The 17,196-nt window shown below is 51.3% G+C and overlaps 1 protein-coding gene across 5 annotated transcripts in view; it reads right to left on the reverse strand.

Annotated features, from left to right (window-relative positions):
- Positions 1-640: 640 nt before the first annotated feature.
- ATG13 (autophagy related 13) overlaps positions 641-17,196 on the reverse strand; it is a 40,775-nt gene continuing 24,219 nt past the window's right edge. For 3 of the 5 annotated variants that reach the window (XM_075545782.1, XM_075545781.1, XM_075545784.1), the window contains 11 exons: positions 16,459-16,599; positions 13,165-13,205; positions 12,395-12,491; positions 11,962-12,060; positions 11,100-11,193; positions 7,186-7,328; positions 4,725-4,839; positions 4,133-4,210; positions 3,834-3,950; positions 3,061-3,189; positions 641-2,410 (listed from right to left, as the gene is read on the reverse strand). In XM_075545782.1, the coding sequence (XP_075401897.1) occupies positions 2,333-2,410; positions 3,061-3,189; positions 3,834-3,950; positions 4,133-4,210; positions 4,725-4,839; positions 7,186-7,328; positions 11,100-11,193; positions 11,962-12,060; positions 12,395-12,491; positions 13,165-13,205; positions 16,459-16,599 (1,132 nt within the window). In that variant the 3' untranslated portion in view covers positions 641-2,332. Of the gene's footprint in view, positions 2,411-3,060; positions 3,190-3,833; positions 3,951-4,132; positions 4,211-4,724; positions 4,840-7,185; positions 7,329-7,697; positions 7,809-8,499; positions 8,599-11,099; positions 11,194-11,961; positions 12,061-12,394; positions 12,492-13,164; positions 13,206-16,458; positions 16,600-17,196 lie in introns of all 5 variants that reach the window. The other 2 variants (XM_075545785.1, XM_075545783.1) reach the window with 2 other exon arrangements.

A 17,196-nucleotide genomic window follows, 5' to 3' on the forward strand; every position in this document is an offset into this window, starting at 1 on the left:
ACCCATTCCAGCTGTGCTGCTCGGCTGTGCGTGCAGCTGGGATTCTGCGGTGCTGGGCTGGGCCTGTAGGCGGCCAGAGCTGCAGTCAGGCAGTGAGGTGACTCGAGGCAGAAGGCACAAGTGACACTCTGTCAGGCCTGCCCAGCTCTAAGTGAGGTGACTGCTGCGGAGACCCAGCCTCCCTGAGGCGTGAGCGAGAAAACGAAGCGGAGCACCGCTCCCCTGGCCGGGCTGCCAGGGAGGGTGGTGGTAGTAATTTACTGCCTGATTTCTGGGGAGGGGATACCTTAAAGGGGAACGCACTGTGCCAGGTACAGGATAGCTGAGCCCTGCCGTTGGAGCTCTTGATGGGAGGTGGGACATCAGGCACAGTCCTGCCTACTTGTGACCCAGCTGCTTGCATTGGGCCCCACGATGCCCAAGCAAGCCAGCTGCGTCTGGTCATTCCCAGGTTCAGTGCCTTTCTAAGAGTTCCTAAGCCATAGTGTCAGTCACATGCCAAGTCGTCAGTACCCTCTCTCAGTATTCTTCCCCGAGCCCAAGGCCCTGGAGCCAAAGGATTCTCGTCCAACCTGCTGCCAGGAGCCGTCAGGCAATGGGCTGAGGGGCTGGACAACTTGCAGGACAGGAGACTCTGAAGGAAAACAGTTTATTGGAAATCTATTTAATACATTTTAAATGGTAGCTCAGTATTTCCAAACAGGGTGGGCTGGAGAAGGGTGCTACCACCTGGGGACAGGTGTCTGGCCCAGCTGCTGCAGGAGCTGGTCTGTGCTCCTCCCCGACTCAGCTGCGGTCAGGAGGCTGCTTCCCGGGGCTCCTGTCAGAGAGCTGTTGCCTGCACAGGCCTTTCCATGCAAGACCTCCGAGAGCTGAGCAGGGGCCATCAGTAACTCGGGGTAAATGTGGGCTGGTCTAGCAGGCCGGGGACGGCCACGTCAGGAAGTGCCCTGGCCCCAGGGCAGTCGGACAGCTGTAGCTGGGCTGTTTCTTTGCGGCAGCATAGCGCCTGTGCTGGGCCTGGCTCAGCCTCGCCGACCTGGAGGTCAGCTCCACAGGTGGGAGCAGCATCACATGTCACATGCAGGTTCCTAACAAGCAGTCGAGAGTCACCTGTGCCATGGAAGGGCAGATGCCCAAGAACAGGGGCGGGCCGGAGGGAGGAGACAGGCCCAGTGCCCCAGGGCTCCAGTTAGGCCGTGAGGGGGACGGATGGCAGGTGGCCAAGGCTAGGCCCTTGACTTCATCAGTTAATAACAGCTAAAAGGTGCGTCAGAGGCCCAGCTTTGGTTTCTCAACAGGAACCAATCCAACCAATGGGCCCAGGGTAGTGTGAGGAGCTTGGGGCTGGAGGGTGGGCGGCCAGGCCCTGCAGGACAGCAAGGTCCACAGCCTAGGCCCAAGGCTCAGCTGGCACACCAAGCAGCAGGGGTGTCTCCACACATAGTCCTTAAGATGTCTGGGGCTGCCAGAAGCGGTGAAGAGGAGAGGCGCCACAGGAAAAAGAGGCGTCCAAGGTAAAGCTCGCTCGCTGTCAGCCCAGGTCAGCAGCCCCTGGAGCTGCTCTCCCTTGGGCCGGCGGACAAGACTCCTCAAGGCAGCGAGAGGAGGTCCCGCTCCAGGGAGAGACCTTCCACCGTCCCCAAGGGAAAACTGCTACCCTTGAACATGTTTCTCTAGAAAACATGTGACTTCTTGAGAAGTAATAAATATTTAGTTTCTACAACCAAGGAGCAGCAAGGGGGAGGCAATGAACCTCTGCGGTGGCGCACAGGGTCAGAAAGTGCGGGCTCTGCTTTCACCGGGGCTGTGGGTCCGGAGCTGGGCCCAGGCAGGCGCCAGGACTGCCTGGAGCCTGCAACGAGGCTGGGCGGCATACCCTGCGACAGGGGCAGGCTGGTTGAGCATGCCGTGGTGGGCAGGCAGCCTGGGGCTGGAGAGGACAGGAAGAGGGGGTCAATGCCCAGGGACTACAGGGCCCCTTCCTCCTTCCCCGTCTCCTTCCTCTTTCTGCCTCCTCGCCAGACTCTGGGTCACCAGCGGGAATGTCCAGTGGTTGCTGCTATCGGCAGGGGAGAGGCAGGAGGCTGGCTGCCGGTGGCGAATGCAGCCTTGGTCATTGCTGGGGCCCTTTGCTACAGGGTTTTGTCCACCTGCAGGCCCAGCGAGGGTGATGACTGGCCTCGGCTGCAGCCAGGGAGTCTCTAGGAATGGCAGGGGCGGGACTCTGTCCCTGAGCACCAGCTGGGAGCGGGAACAGCTGATGAGGTGGCCACTCTGTTCCCTGGGACCACAAAACAGGAGATGCTGAGGGTGTTCAGGACACCAACGTTTACTGCAGGGTTTCTACGAAGGCATCAAACTCTCGGACGTTCCTCTCGTGCACTGCCAACTTCTCTGGTAGCGAGTCCTGCAGAGGAGGGGCGAGAAGAGCCGTTGTCAGCTCGGGCCTCGAGGGAGGAGGCAGGCAACCCAGGGGCCCTGGACAAGGGCGCACGTCCACAGTGCTCTTTAGGAGACTCAGCGAGACCAAAGAGGCGCGAGCCCTGAGCAGGACGAAGAGCTGAGGGCTCCACAATACGTTGCGGGCACAGAACAAGCCAGCCCAAGCCCGCTCACAGGAGGCTCCGATCCAGCAGGACTGAGGGGCAGTGTGAACAGCGGTGCAGGAGAACCACCGTGAGCAGTCAGCTCCCCCTGCTCTCCCCTGCCCTGGGCCCTGGCTGGAGGCACAGTGCTGCGGGAGCAGCCTGGCCTTGTGGCTATAGCAAGCCGCTGACAGCAGGTCCGGGAGGGTAGGTCCAAGTGATGCTGAGGTACACAGGGAAAAGCCAGAGCTGAACATAAGCAAAATCAAGATAATGACTGCCTGGTACGATGCAAATCTGCAGGGCAGCAAAAAGAGGTCCATTGTCTAGCTTCCTGTTTCTGGGAAGCTGGGGGGTGGAGGGTGCAGATAGAGAGTAACAAAAAGAAATGTCTAGGCTCTCTGGATCAGGAATGGTCATCAATGAGGATGGATGGTCAGCAGACGGAACTAACGGGGCAGGGTTTCCATACCAAATCCTCAGCCATGGACTGCGCCCCAATGTCTATGGAAAGGCTGCTCAGCTGAGGGGGGTTCTGAAATTCACGATAGAAGGTCCCCAGGTCCATCGGGAGAATGTCGTCTTTTGAAAAAGCTGGTTTCTTTAAAAAAAAAAATCAAACAAAAGACAAGACAAACCTAGTTACGCCTCTTTCTTGGACCACAGAGGATAGAAAATGCATGGGAGAGGTGTGACAGGGGGCCACCCACTCAGGGTATCTGGAAGAACCCCTACAGAGGACTGCATTTCATTCTGAATGAACCACAGAGAAGTAACACAGAAAACCTCACTGTCTATGGAGCACCAAGTGTCTCCCAGAACAGTGTCCTGGGCAGGTTCCACCACGAGGCCCCAGCTGTGTCGCCTGAATCCGAGGTTATCCTGCTGCCAGTCCCCAAAGGTCAGGCTCTTATGAAAAATAGGAGGAAGACCCCCATCAGACGACAAAACGGAAGCAACCAACCTGCTCCCTGCAAAATCCCCTCACTCTGTAGCTGCCGAGCCACAGAAGGCATGGCCCGGCCAGGTGGCCACATCCCTAGAACTGTCACGACCGATGCTACTCTATCTCCCACCTGGGCGGCCTTCACCAGGGCCAGCCCTCAGTCATCATGCACGAGGCAGGTGGGTGGGTTTTTTATGATGCTATCAAGGCAGAACGTCAGAGGGATCACTGGCTGTGACAGCAAGGGACTGCGCAGGGGCTTCGGGTCAGCGGGGCTCAAGGACCGCAATGGCACTTACGAAGTCGATCATCACGAAGTCGTCATGGGCGTTACCACTGCTGCCCCCGCTGGAGCCCTCGGAGTGCAGGCTGCCTTGGAGAGGAGACCCCGTCTCGGGGGAAGTGGGGGGATTCACCTGTGTCAGGTTTCAGGATAAGGAAGAATTAGGGCTGATTCTGTGAACTGGGTACAAAGTGACTGCGAACATACTGAAAGGCTGACTGGGGACTGGACACCGGAGCCAAATCCCTAAGCCCCGGGCGAGTGGCAGTGCCTGGAGGAGGAGTGACTGGCTAGGTCGGAAAACTGAAGGCTCACCATTGGGTCGGCATCCTCCAGCTCCAAATGCTTGGGAGCAAACATGGCAAAGGGGATGTCTAAATTGGTCAGGGTCACCTGGAGAGAGACGGGAGAAAGACACTAGGCCTGATGCTCCCCAGCCTCCGCACAGCCCTCACTGGCTCTGTCATCTTCAAAGACCCCAGGAGCACCTGCAGGGGCAGTGAGCCCACGCCTGCAGCCAGGCAGCCCAAGTCTCAAGCTCCTGTCCTGCTGGGGAAGCCTAGCTGCTCCTGCCCCGCCTCCCCCAACCCCAGGACAGACAGAGGCAAGGGGTCCCCGGTATTCAGTCGCCCCCGTGTTTCAAGGGCCATTCTGAGGAGCTTCTTGGTTCGAGGGAGACTCGGGGAATGACAGGCATGGCACACTGATTCTCTAGTCTCCCAGTCTGAGAGCAGGTCTTAACGTTTCCTGACAGGTGTCACAGGCTCTTACCCTGTATGGGGGTGGGGAGGAAGGCGCGCGCGCGTGCGCACACACACACACACACTTTGCATATAATACCACTGGCTCTACAGACCACAGTCAAGAGCCCCGCACTTCTCAGAGGTGACAGTGGCAGCAGAATCACCTGGTTGATTGGTTTGTTGACAAATGCTCCCACTTTCCGGACAAAGATGGTCTCCATGACGTCACGGGGGGAGGGTCGCCCCTCGCTGCTGTTTGACACTGTCTCCGTGTCCTCACTGGAGAAGGAAGGTCAAGTTGGAACTCTCTCCAACCACAGCAGCCAGGACAGGAGGCAGCCCCCACTGCCCGACCCCCATATTAAACATCGAAAGCACGTAAGACAGCCATGAGCGGGCAAGCACATCAATATGCACCAGGCCATCATTCGTGAGCACAGACAACCAGTACCCAGAGACCCAGTGCTTGAGCTCAGCAGCTGCTGCTTCAGTCTGTTGTCATCTAAAACAGCCAAGGCGCATGACTTCCAGGTCACTGCTGAGCTCACGAGACCCATGACTGTCTCTTACTCCCAATGAAGTGTCACTTCACTTCTCCTCCCTGGAGAGACTGTCTGGGTCGAGGGTCCCCACACTGTGTACCATGTTCTCTTCCCTTCCTGGCCTTTTCTTCATCCAGAAACCTCTTTGAACAGAGTCACTTTGGATACTCCCACTGTCACCCCTTCCCCGCCCCTCCGACTGACAGTGAGTGAGTCCTGGGTGATGGGAAGGGTGGACTCAAAGCAGCAGAAACGGGACCATTCTGATCCGGCCAGAGTAGCAGCCACCCTTCGCATGCAGCAGGGACAAAGGCCCAATGGTCAAAAGTAAGTGTTCAGGGCCCAGAGGGCTGTTCAAGTGTTCTCTGGTTCAAGGGACAGTTCTAGCCCTTATGCCCCTACTGGGTAGTGCTTACAAACTGGGCTGCTAACCCCGAGGTCAGCAGTTGAAGACCACCAGTTGCTCCTCGGGAGACAGACGGGGCTTCCTACTCCCATAAAGAGTCACTCTCAGAAACTCACAGGGACAGTTCTACCCTACTCTGAGGGGGAAAGATGAGGTTGTCTGCTCTGGTTAAGATTGATAAAACAGGGAAGGGGGAGCGGGGAGGGAGGGGAAAAAAAAAAGAGGACCTGATGCAAAGGGCTTAAGTGGAGAGCAAATGCTTTGAAGATGATCAGGGCAAAGAAATGTACGGATGTGCTTTATACAATTGATGTATGTATATGTATGGATTGTGATAAGAGTTGTATGAGCCCCTAATAAAATGTTAAAAAAAAAAAAGATTGACAAAGCAAGGGGGAAAAAAGACTTACAAAGCCTTAGTCACCCTGTATAAGGTCACTACAAATTGGCAATGACTGGGTGGCAGTGGGTTTGGTTTGGATTGACACAGAGTCCTCTGCCTTGAACTATCCCTCAGACCAGCGGTTCTCAATCTTCCTCAGGCCACAACCCTTTCAAACAGTTCCTCACGTGTGGTGACCCTCCAACCATAACATGATTTTTGTTGCTATTTCATAACTATAATTTTGCTAGTTATGAATCAGACAGCCCCTGTGAAATATATAACAATATATAATACACACACACAGGGGTGTTTGTGACCCACAGGTTGAGAACCGCTGCCTCAGATAACGCCCCAGGAGTCGAGGCTCAGAAAACTCGCGGGCAAACTGCCCCTCGGACCGTCCTTCCTTGCAGGGAAGAGTGCGAGGAGGAGCTGGACTGGAGGAGCCAGGGCTGAGAGAGGGTTTTTTGGAAAGAGGGACACAAGGTCTTCTCCAAACTTCCCTCCCGCTCCCTGTGGGAGTGACAGGCAGTCTCAGGGATGTGTCTAATCAGAAAGTTGATTTCAGATGTGGCAGGGCCCTGCAATTTCATCTCTGGAGCCGTCTGCTCAAGGGAGGGTAGAGCTGCAGTGGAAGGGAAAGAAGGCTCGGGCTCTGGAGTGGAAGCTCTAGGCTCGCACCTGTCTCCTGAGCTCCGGGAGCCTTCTTGGGCAGATGACCTGACCCACCCCAGAGCCTCTCATCTTTTCAAAAGGGGACAAAGAACTTTCACTTTTAACTAGTCAAGGTCTTCCCTGTTTGACTTTTATGTCTCCAATCAGAATAGGCAGATCTAAAAGGATAATCTTTGAATGTGAAAAAGCACCTTTTTCCACGAAATCTCTCTGAGGGACTAACAAAGCAGAAAATCAATCCCAGTCTTAAAAAGGGGGCACGGCCTCAGAAGGGCTGGAAGGGGGCTGGCATGCCCATGCCCTCAGGAAACACGATGGGCTCTGAAGCAAAAGAAAGCACGTGCTCGAGAGGCTCCCCAAGGTGAGGGGGACAAGAAGCAAGCCTTTGCTATTTCCTATGAGCTAGAGGCCACTGTCTGTACACATGAGCTGATGCCCATGCTCCCATGGCTGCAGAAATTGGATCCAGTGCCTTAACTCAGATTCCACATTCTGAGCACTAATGTCTGAGCTGAGCCGATATGATGGACAGTCACCCTTAGCTGACACCAGATAAACACATGGGCGGCAGGCCCCTGGTACCTTTTCAGGGCCAGAGTGAAGGTGCAAAGACTCACCTGCTGGAAGGTGTGCCCGCGCAGTGGGCCCCATCAGAAGGTATGCAGGTGGCCAATCTCTCCTGGTCAGCCTGGGCACCGTGGGCGGGCTGGTTGGAAGGAGCAAAGGGCAGCCCGCCACCGTCCTTCCCGGGAACTGTGGGCTTTGGTGAGGAGAGAAGAGGCACAGAGACCGTGACCGGTCAGGAGGACGAGGCCCTTGTGTCCCAGCATGAGGCTATCTGCTCTCGAGCTTTTCTGCCACCGAGGTCACCACCCAAAGGGCAGAAAACCCTGGATCTTTATCTGCTGTGGAACCCAGTTAAGAGAGGACACATGGCCGGACACAGGAGGGAGGGAGGGAAAACAGAGAGTCCCCAGGCCGCTGTCTTCCTTTCCCCGTCCTCTCGAAGGGGCTCAATCCGGCCTCCAAGTTACTCTAGACTCCGCTCCGTCACTGTCCTCAGAACACCGACGTCTGGAAGCAGCCCTGCACAGGTCCTCCCCATGCTCCTCCCCATTGTCAGAGGTACCTGGTGAGGGTGGGTAGCATTTAGGCCAGCAGCAAACACTACTGGATAAGCCAGGTCAGCTGATCCAACGCCCAGGGCAGCAGGCTGATAGGAAAGGCGAGAGCTTGAGAGCTAAGCAGGAGAGAAACAGGGAGAAGAGAAGAGGAGGACAAGACAGGCAGTCCCAGCATATGGCCCGCGGTCACCACACCTCATCCCCACAGCACTGGGTCTGGTGAGTGGACCAGGACAGGCAGGAAGGCTAAGGCTTTAGTTAAGGACACTCAGGGAGCCTCCAACAGCCACATGGGAAGTGTGCATACTCATCTTGCTTCGCTTCCCCAGGGGCCCAGCAGATGAGGGGAATACAAGCCGGGCAGAACTGGGAGCCAAGTAACTGGTTTGTCTCAAGTCATTCTCTTCTCCCCCCACCCCTCCCCCCCATCCTTGGGGTCCCTCTGAAACAGAAGGCCCGCTTCCTGAACCACCCTCCGTCACCCCTGCCCACAGGAGACTTCCTATTCCTATTGTAAGAATGGAGAAGACCAGTCCTGGACCAGTTCCTTGAAAATAGGATAGAAACACCCCATGTGTTTTTCACATGAATGGGAGAAGCTCCCCCCACCCAAACCCCCACAACTCCCATTCTGGGCTTGGGTGCTGAGACTGTGTCCTGCTAAAACCCAACACCAACACCAATCTGTGTCCTGCTAAAACTGCGTCCTGCTAAAACCCAACACCAATCCCAGAGCACTGAACTTGATTGACAACGCTTAAAGAAGAGATCGTCCAAGTGCAGTCCCTCCGCCCATCACAGACTCACTTGGTGGGGAAAGGCCAGGCCTGCCATGGGGACCCTCAAGGTGTCCGTCACCACAGGAGTAGGGGTCTGAAAATGTGCCTTTGTGACAGTAAACACACACTGGGCACAGATACACACGGAGACAGGAAAAGGGAGAGGGAAAAAGAGAAGAGAGGAACTTGAGAAGGGGTAGCCCAGACTCTGCAGGGGCAGGAGTCCTGCTGTGCTCGGTCAGGCAGGGGAGTGCACCATGTGTGGGGGAGGGCACTATGGGGGTGTGGTCTCGGCCTGTTAGCGGGAACCCTCTCTCTGAGTCTCAGCATCTTCAGGGACAGGATTAAAGGGCTAGCATTTAGGGTCAGATTTTTAAATAGCCACACTTCCTGGCATCGTCCCCACGGGGAAGAAGGTCGGGTGTGTGCATGTGTGCGCTCATACTGCCCAGTGGCGTGGGATGGTGACAGAGTAACAGCTGGAGCACTGTGAAGACTCTCAGGGCTTTAAGCTCAAAATGGGCAGGACGATGGTTTCCGTTCTTGCCGCTCCATCTTTAAATTTCACCAGCGTGCCAGTTAACAGTGCTTAGACAACTGCTTCTTGACTCAGCTCTGTGTCCAAATGACCCTGTGGCTCAAGGACTCTGAGTTTGCTGGCAAAACAAGCATCACTTTACCACATAGCTACTGGACGCTGTCTCTGAGCCAAGCTCAAAGGGAGGACTCAGACAAGCCCCTCAGTCACACTAAGAAGGGGGCATTTCAGTATTAACAGATATTGAAGTCCTCTGGCTGTCAGAGAGTGGATCGGCTTACAGGCTGACCTCGGAGATGCTCGGGTGGGGCTGCACACCTGTGAACTTCGTGGTTTCCTGGTGCAAATAAAAGTTAGGTTTATAGGCTGCGGTCTAGTAAGTGAGCAACTCCACTATGAAAAAGCTGGAAATATTGCAAGAACGACCAGAACGTGGCACTGAGACACAAAGCGAACACCGGCTGTTTGGAAACTGGTGATGATGGCTTGCTAAGCCTCCGGTTGCCGCAAGCCTCCATTTACGAAGAAGAAAGCATCTGCACCGAAGTGAAGTGTGCTAAGAGGAGGGGTGCGGGTACTTCCGGGTGGGTTAGGACCTCTGAGGGGGCACTTCTCACTCAGTCCTGGGTGGACAACGCTGGTAAAATCATGGCCAAGACCCACAGGCAACGAATACCAAGGAAGACATCTGTTCTCTCCTCACACAGGCCAGTAGAACTCTAGCAAACACCAGCTACACACCAGACCGTTTCTCCCAGGTCTGACTCAGCTCAGTGGCCCTTTAAGCTAGTATTCCCTTCCACTTTCCCATTTACTGTGGGGTTACATATCCACCGTGTCCGTGTATCGGGGAGAAAGAGAGGGCAAAGAGAGAGTGAGCGAGCTCTCCAGCCCTCACCACTCCCCAGTCATAATGTTCTGTTACTAGAACCTGCCCTTGGCAGAAAACAGTTTAATCAACATTGAGCTGGGCCTCTCTACCTCTGGAAACCCTCCCACTATTGTGCCCTTCAGGCTGGTGCTACTCTTGGCCAGGAGCAGGGCAGCCTTGGCACCTGCTGTCACAGACGTGCCCTGGAATTCAGCAGGCACCTGATTTCTGCTTTTCAGTAACACCAAACTCAAAAAGGCACTGTCACTGCGTCAATTCTGACTCACAGCAACCCAACAGGACAGGGAAGAACTGCCCCTATGAGTTTCCGAGACTGTCGCTCTTTATGGGAGTAAAAAAACCTCATCTTTCTCCTGAGGACCAGCTGGTGGTTTGGAACTGCTGACCCTGCAGTTAGTAGGCCAATGTGTCTACTACACCAGGATTCCACAGGACCCATCATTTAGTCTCATATCTTCTACACAAGAAAAGTATTTTTCTTTAAAATAAAAACAGCACCTAGTGGAGAGCTCATCTGTTGGGTCTCCAGAATACAAGGATGAGGTGGATGCTAGTTTAAAGGGCCGCTGACCTGAGGGAGGCCAGAAGAAACGGTCTGGCGTCAAAGTCCAGGGGTGAAGACGGGCACATGCAGCAGGGACCGGGTGGCAAGGAGGTAGAAGATGAAAGACAAGGACACAGAAGGGCAGAGAGGTGGCCCCCAAGGTCAGCTGCCAGTGACTGGTGGGTGGAAGCTGTCTCAGCATCGCGACTGTTTCACCTGCTGCCTGGGATGAGGAGCCTGGGTCCCAGAGCCCACGCGTCACTGGATGTGCATCGTTTGGGAAAGTTAATGACTAGCAAGGGTTGCACGGAGAGGCCAGACAGACAGAACCCTGTGACAACTATCAAGAAAACCTGCACTCTGACGTTTTTCCATCATTAGAAACCAAATTTCCCACTTCGCCAGAGCAATGAACAAGGGTAAGCCAGAGTGCCTCCCTGGAAATAAGTGATGGATTGATTCTGTAGAGAATTTTAAGATATTACCAAGAAAGTCAATGGTATGGTGGGTTCAGTTGGATTACAGACTAGCCACACTGCAATGTTACCCGATGGCTACGAAGACTCTCTCTCCCCACCCCACCCCCACCACTACAAGGTACTGGGGTCCAAAGTCTGACACCTTTTCCTTGCTGCCTGGGAAGTGGTTCCCCACCTGGGTTGGCGGGGAGGTGGAAAAGGAGGTGGTGCACACTTCCTGAGAGTCTTCCACGGAGGGGTGTGTCCCGCCGCCGTCCTCCCCAGCGGTCCTGCAGGGCAGAGAAACAAAGTGTTTCATCATGGTGGCAGCAGCTTCAGGAAGGGCTCACTGGGAGATCAGGTCAAGAAATAGCTGTGACCAGAGCAGTTTTCAGGCACTACGAGTGGACACCCTCGGGAAAGATAATCCATGCCAGAGAGAAAAGATGGAAAACAAAGGAATGAAAAATATCTCCGTACAGAGTTCATTGTAGCAAGAAAAGGCAATTGAGCCAGTCTGAAACATTTTCAGGAGAGCACCATCTAGAAGTCTGACCAAGTTTTTATTTTATTTTTTTTAATGGCCAAATATCTCACCTGAGCTATTATTTCAGAGAGAATTTTCTGGGCCAATGTTGGAGGTCAGACTAAGTCTTCAAAGAACTGTCAGGAAGAGCCACTCAGTGAAAGAAAAGTCTGGAGACTACAGACAGATCGATCCCACTTCAGAAGTCCGTCCTACCGCTACACACCTACGCCAACCTCCAGAGTCGTGGCTCCTGAGCTGGGAGCCCCGAGACAGTTTCTTCTGATGTACCCCTAACTGCACCACATGCCACTGAAAGCCACTTGACCTGCCAAAGACCACTGCATACCTAACTGCCACTCCGGTAGGCTTGAGTTCCAGTGCTAGTCACTACCTTCCACCCAATGGCCTTGTACCCCTGTGGAGCATCAGCAAAAGGGACGCTAGCTCCTCCATCCCTCGCCAAGTGGGGTGCCATGGTTCTCTAACAGAGACTCCGCCCTGCAGTTTTAGAGCGCTTCTCAGTCCTCACCTGTAATTGCAGGGGTGCATGGGCGAGGTGCTCGAGTAGGGACGGTCCACAAAGTGATCAATGATTATTCCCATGATAGGTGGCGTTCTCTCAAACTGCCTGCAGTGCAACAAGCAGATGGCGGTACTTGTTAATATGCCCTTCCAGAGGACGGAAGTCCTCAGAGGGCCCTTCATTGCATTCTATTGGCAAAACACTACTAATCATATCCCCAAATAGAAACTAAACTTCTACATGCTGGACAAACTGGTTCTGGGACCCTCAGATTCTCCAGTCTGGCAAGTGTGAACTTTCTTGACTTCTGTTCTTCCAAGGGTTGATTTCCACTACAATAAAGCTGAATTATAAGCTCAGTTTGGGTGCCGAAGGGAGGGGAGATGGGACTTACACATGTGTAAACGGAGTTATTTTGGAATCCAAGGTCCTTTCTTACCTGGTAGACATGAATGCCAGGTTAATTCTGTATGCACAGGAAAGAGTGACGGTGCCCACAGGGGTTCCCACTGTGCCCACACGGACTGTTTGGAAGCCTGGGTGAAGAGGTAAGTTATTAGCTGTATTTCCAAAGAACACTGGCGCTGCTACCGGCCGGCTTTCCCCTGGGTCCTTCAGTCTAGCATCCGATCTGCAGCCACCTCAACTTCTCTCCCAATGCTTGCTTGGTTTCCCTCCACTTATCCTCCACTGACCCCCTAACGATGGGCGGAACAGCCTTCCATTTCTTGATGAAACGCTCTTGCCAAAGGCCTGACAGATGTCACTCCTTCCTAACGGTCTGCGCAGGTCCAACCCAGTCCTACGCATATGTCACGTGCCCAGGGAGACAGAGAAAGGGACCTAGGCATTTGTTACCTCAGCTCACGCAAGCTGCCACCCTGCACCAAGTCCAGGAAAAGGTTGGGAGGGCTTGCCATGGTTTTCTTGTTTGGTTTCATTTTCAATTTTCCAAAATTGTTACAAATATTTAATATGCTGATTATAGAAAACTGGGAAAATATACAAGTACCTCCGGGGGAATAAAGAAGCGAGTTGCTGCACCACTGGAGGAAATTATTTGCTCATCGCTGGCATCTCCTTAGGCTCTTTTTATCGTTTCCTTCCTTGCAGTATACATCGTAGGGTTACAAGCTACATGTTATTACAGGTAGCCACCACAAAGTTGAGTGAGCTCATAACACCGTATGTTTCAACCGCCATACATACCTTCTCCTAAGCCATTCAGCTGAACTTCCCCAAAATATATTCTGTAGGGAGGAAGGAAAAGAATTACGCAAAACTTTTTCTAGTGGACAGACCACCAGGTAACAAAGCAACAGGCCCAACAAACCCTTCTTTCATCATCTGCCTGAACACTTCTCCCGAGGGAGCAGCGATGGCGTAAAGCAAACTGCAGGGTGAAGATGTGCAAGGAGAAAACTCGTTCAAAAATAAAGAAAATGATCGGACTGTTCTAAAAATGTAAAAATAGCAAAACTCTTCCATGAATCCTCTTGGGAAGAACAGTCCTTATTGGCCACAAGTCTGAATTACGAAATACTTAAAATGCATTTTTGTCTTTTTTAAGTAATAGTGCTGAATATTACAGACCTACATGAGTTTATTCAATGCACTCAGCTCCAACCAAAGTCACGTGATGAGATGGTGAGGACACATTAAGGATAAAGTGGATATTCCCGGAGCTCAGGCTATAATCGGGTACGGGAGAAAGGAGCCCTTGGTGGATCAGTGGGTACTCGTTGGGCTGCTGACCACAGGGAAGCAGTTAGAAACCACCGGCCATCCCGTGGAAAAGACGAGGCTTTCCACTGCAGGACAGAGCTACAGTCTTAGGAACTCTCAGGGGTAGCTCTACCTGGTCACTGTGAGTCACAACTGACTCAATGGCAATGCGTTTGGTTTTGGATAGGAGAAAAGCAATGTGAAATAAACCTGAAATCGATGCATGCAAGAGGCAAACATCACAAAACGGAGGTGACACACTTTCTGGTTTTAAAAGGGTCGAGTCAATTCAAACTCATGGAGACCCTACAGGACAGAGTAGAGAGAACTGCGCCTCGCATCTTTACAGGAGTCGGCAGCCTATGGAGCGGCTAGCTTAACTCTTTCAGATTTGTGGGCTACACAGTCTAGCGCAGCTTCTCAGCTTGCTGCTGTACTGTAACCACAGACAACATGCACACAAGCGGGCAGGGCTGTGTTCTGAACAACTTCCTTTACAAACACAAGCAGTTCGTCTGCTGGTGGTATGCAGTCTGTTGACCCCTGCCATGTTAAAAAGTGTTGCCCAAAAGAAGTTCCGCTAGTTGCCCCTTGATAAAGAGCTGACCAACAGCTCACTACTCATTTGAATGTTGGTAGAGAGCTTAAAATAACCTCATTATGCTGACTCTTTTCTCAGCTATACTCTGTTGACACGATCTACAAGCTAAATTAAACGCTTCTTCACAAAGAGTAGACAATAAAATTTTAATAAGCAGCAAATTCAGAATGGGTTGTCATAGCAGAAGCCATGGTGGCGTCTAGGGTTAAGTACTGGGCGGCAGTAACAATGACCCTTCAGCTGCTCCTTAGGACAAAGACCAGACTGTCAGCTCCCCTAAAGACTTGAGGCCTCAGAAACCCTACACAGGGTCACTATGAGTCAGAATCGCCTCAGTGGCAAGGGGTTTGGTTTCCCAAGATGACATCAGCTAAACCTGCTCAATACGATTCTTAAGCATCCGAAGTGATTCCATGGCAGTGAGTTTTTCCCGTTTGTTTCAACAGGAACAAGACTAGGACAAATGATCAGATAGCTTTAAAAGCACACACAAAGCTAATCTTCGATGGTATAAGTTTATACTGTTAATCTAATGATAGTGTATATTTAAAAAGTCAAAATCTATCTTTAAGATTCGTGCTCTACGGTTTTAAAGCTTTTGCATCCAAAAGCACTCCGTAACTGATTAAACAGTAATAGAGCAATACTATTTTACTTTAGCAGTGTAGGATGGCTATTCTAAAAGAAGCAAAAGTAACAGAGATGTAGCTTAGGTAAATGGCAGGTAAGAGTTACAAAGAATAAGAGGCTAGTACTTTTCAAATGTACACTCAACCTTAAACCTGGGAAGACAGCAGAAAAGGTAAACCTTTATTTCGGACTTGGAAAAATAAACATGATTAGAGTTGCTTGATCATTGCTAAGAAACTTAACTAAAACTAATTCACTACCATCAAGTCAATGCTGACTCACATCGAGTAGATTCTGACTGATAGCAACGCTATAGGACAGGGCAGAACTGTCCCCGTGGGTTTATGAGACTTAACGGGTGTAGAAAGCCTCACCTTTCTCCCAAGAAAGTTAAGGGATAGTGTAATACCTGTCCTCAGGTATTGGACGGCTTCAACAGAATGAGGGCAGCCTCTCCCTTAGTCCTTCCACAGTGCTACAGTAACTCTGAAAACCCAGCTCCACAGACAAAGCTGCTCTAAACCTAGTGGCTTATCAGTGAGTACGAAAGAAAGGCGTCCTGGATGGTTTGGGGACCCTGTTGCTGGTGCTCAGCTGCTACAAGCCGCTCTGCAGGAGAGAGGCTGCTTCTGTAAGGAGTTCTAGTCTTGGAACCCTCGGAGAGCAGGACTTCTCCTGTACAACAGGCCACTGTGCATCAGAATCAACTTGGTGCCGATGGAGTTGTTTTGGGTTTTAGTTTGGCCTTTTTACTGTATTCTCTCTCTCACTTCCCATTACTGTAATCCATCACTCCAGACCGTTGGACAATCTGGGTACAAGTCATACTTTGCCCCCTCACCTATGTCTTGGTCACCTCTTCTACCTTCCACCTGGAACAACAAATGCAGGTCCCATGCCACTTCCTCTGTCAAGCCTACAACTACAATGAACTTATATTTCCTTTCTGGTCACCCAGAACCTTTTTCCTGATACTGCTATGCAGATTTTAAATTCTGATATCATTATAAACTTATGTGTGTACTAAGCTGTGCTTACACCATAAAAAATGCACTCAATGAATGTTTGTTCAGATGAGATACTCAGGAAAACCCTTGAAAAGTGTTAACCAGTTTTTTATAATGAAACACAAGTAGAATTCAGACAGAAAACAACATTTTAAATTAACCTGAAATACAGAGGGCTGTGAACTCTTCAGAAGATAGCCTGGTTTTGTGTCTGTCTGTCTGTCTGTCTGTCTACAATCTTAAGCTCCTTTCCTCTTTGTGATGTTATGCAAGTAAGACCTCAAATTCCATTCCACTGGAGTCACGACCATGCCCAGGCCAAAGGACAAGGAACTTGGTGCCTAGGAAAGCTGAGGACTGCTGGGACAGAGGTTCACCAAGGAGGGTTGGATAGATGGTCATCTCAAAGCGCTATCATCAACGATCCAACCACCACCTGTCCAGAACACAATTATAGACGGCTTGAATGCCAGCCAGGCGATGTGCAGAGGTGAGGCGTATGAGTCATAAATCAAGACGATGAGCATCTGGGCTGTTTACCTGTACAGGATGACATATTCATGCCCTTGTTTTCTGGAGAGCCTGTAGGCTGGTGTTACCCTCGTTATAGCAAGGAGAGACTTCAGCAGCAAAGACAGTCGGTTGTATACCGTGTAGGAAACTTTGATCTCCTTATCACACCTGAGGAGCACACAGACATGTGATTCACAGCCTCTATCAAAATGAATGTGAAGCTAGAAATGCAACCACTCTAGCAGTGTCACGAAGTTCTATCTAACGACTGTGACTGAACTTATTCTGAAAGCATTATCCTTGAATTCTGATGCAACAACATCGGCTTTCTGGTTCAAAAACACCATTCAGAGTATTACAGTCAAAAGAGATAGGTGCAAATTAAGTGCTGAAACGACATAAGACTGAATTTATTATTAAACATTTTTTTAACGGAGGTATAATTAGAATTCCTTGTCAGTTTATCAACAGATTGTTGAGAAAACCAAAGATTTTGTTTTTCATGAACAGAACAGCACTAAAAAGAGCTCCAATAAGTATACACACACATACATATATACTTAGCTTTGATGTAGTTATCATTCTAAGAAATAAAACCACATACTCAAAAACAGTAATTCAATACTGCAATTATATACACTGAAGGTACAAACCTAATTTCAATGTACCATCTTAGGAGCTGGCTGGAGAAACATCTTCTATTTTTTTGTAATATAATTTTAGATTATAACCTGGCAATAGCTTTCTATTTAAAAAAGAAAAATA

Source organism: Tenrec ecaudatus, chromosome 4 (assembly GCF_050624435.1).
Source record: "Tenrec ecaudatus isolate mTenEca1 chromosome 4, mTenEca1.hap1, whole genome shotgun sequence".
Lineage (NCBI taxonomy): Eukaryota > Metazoa > Chordata > Mammalia > Afrosoricida > Tenrecidae > Tenrec > Tenrec ecaudatus.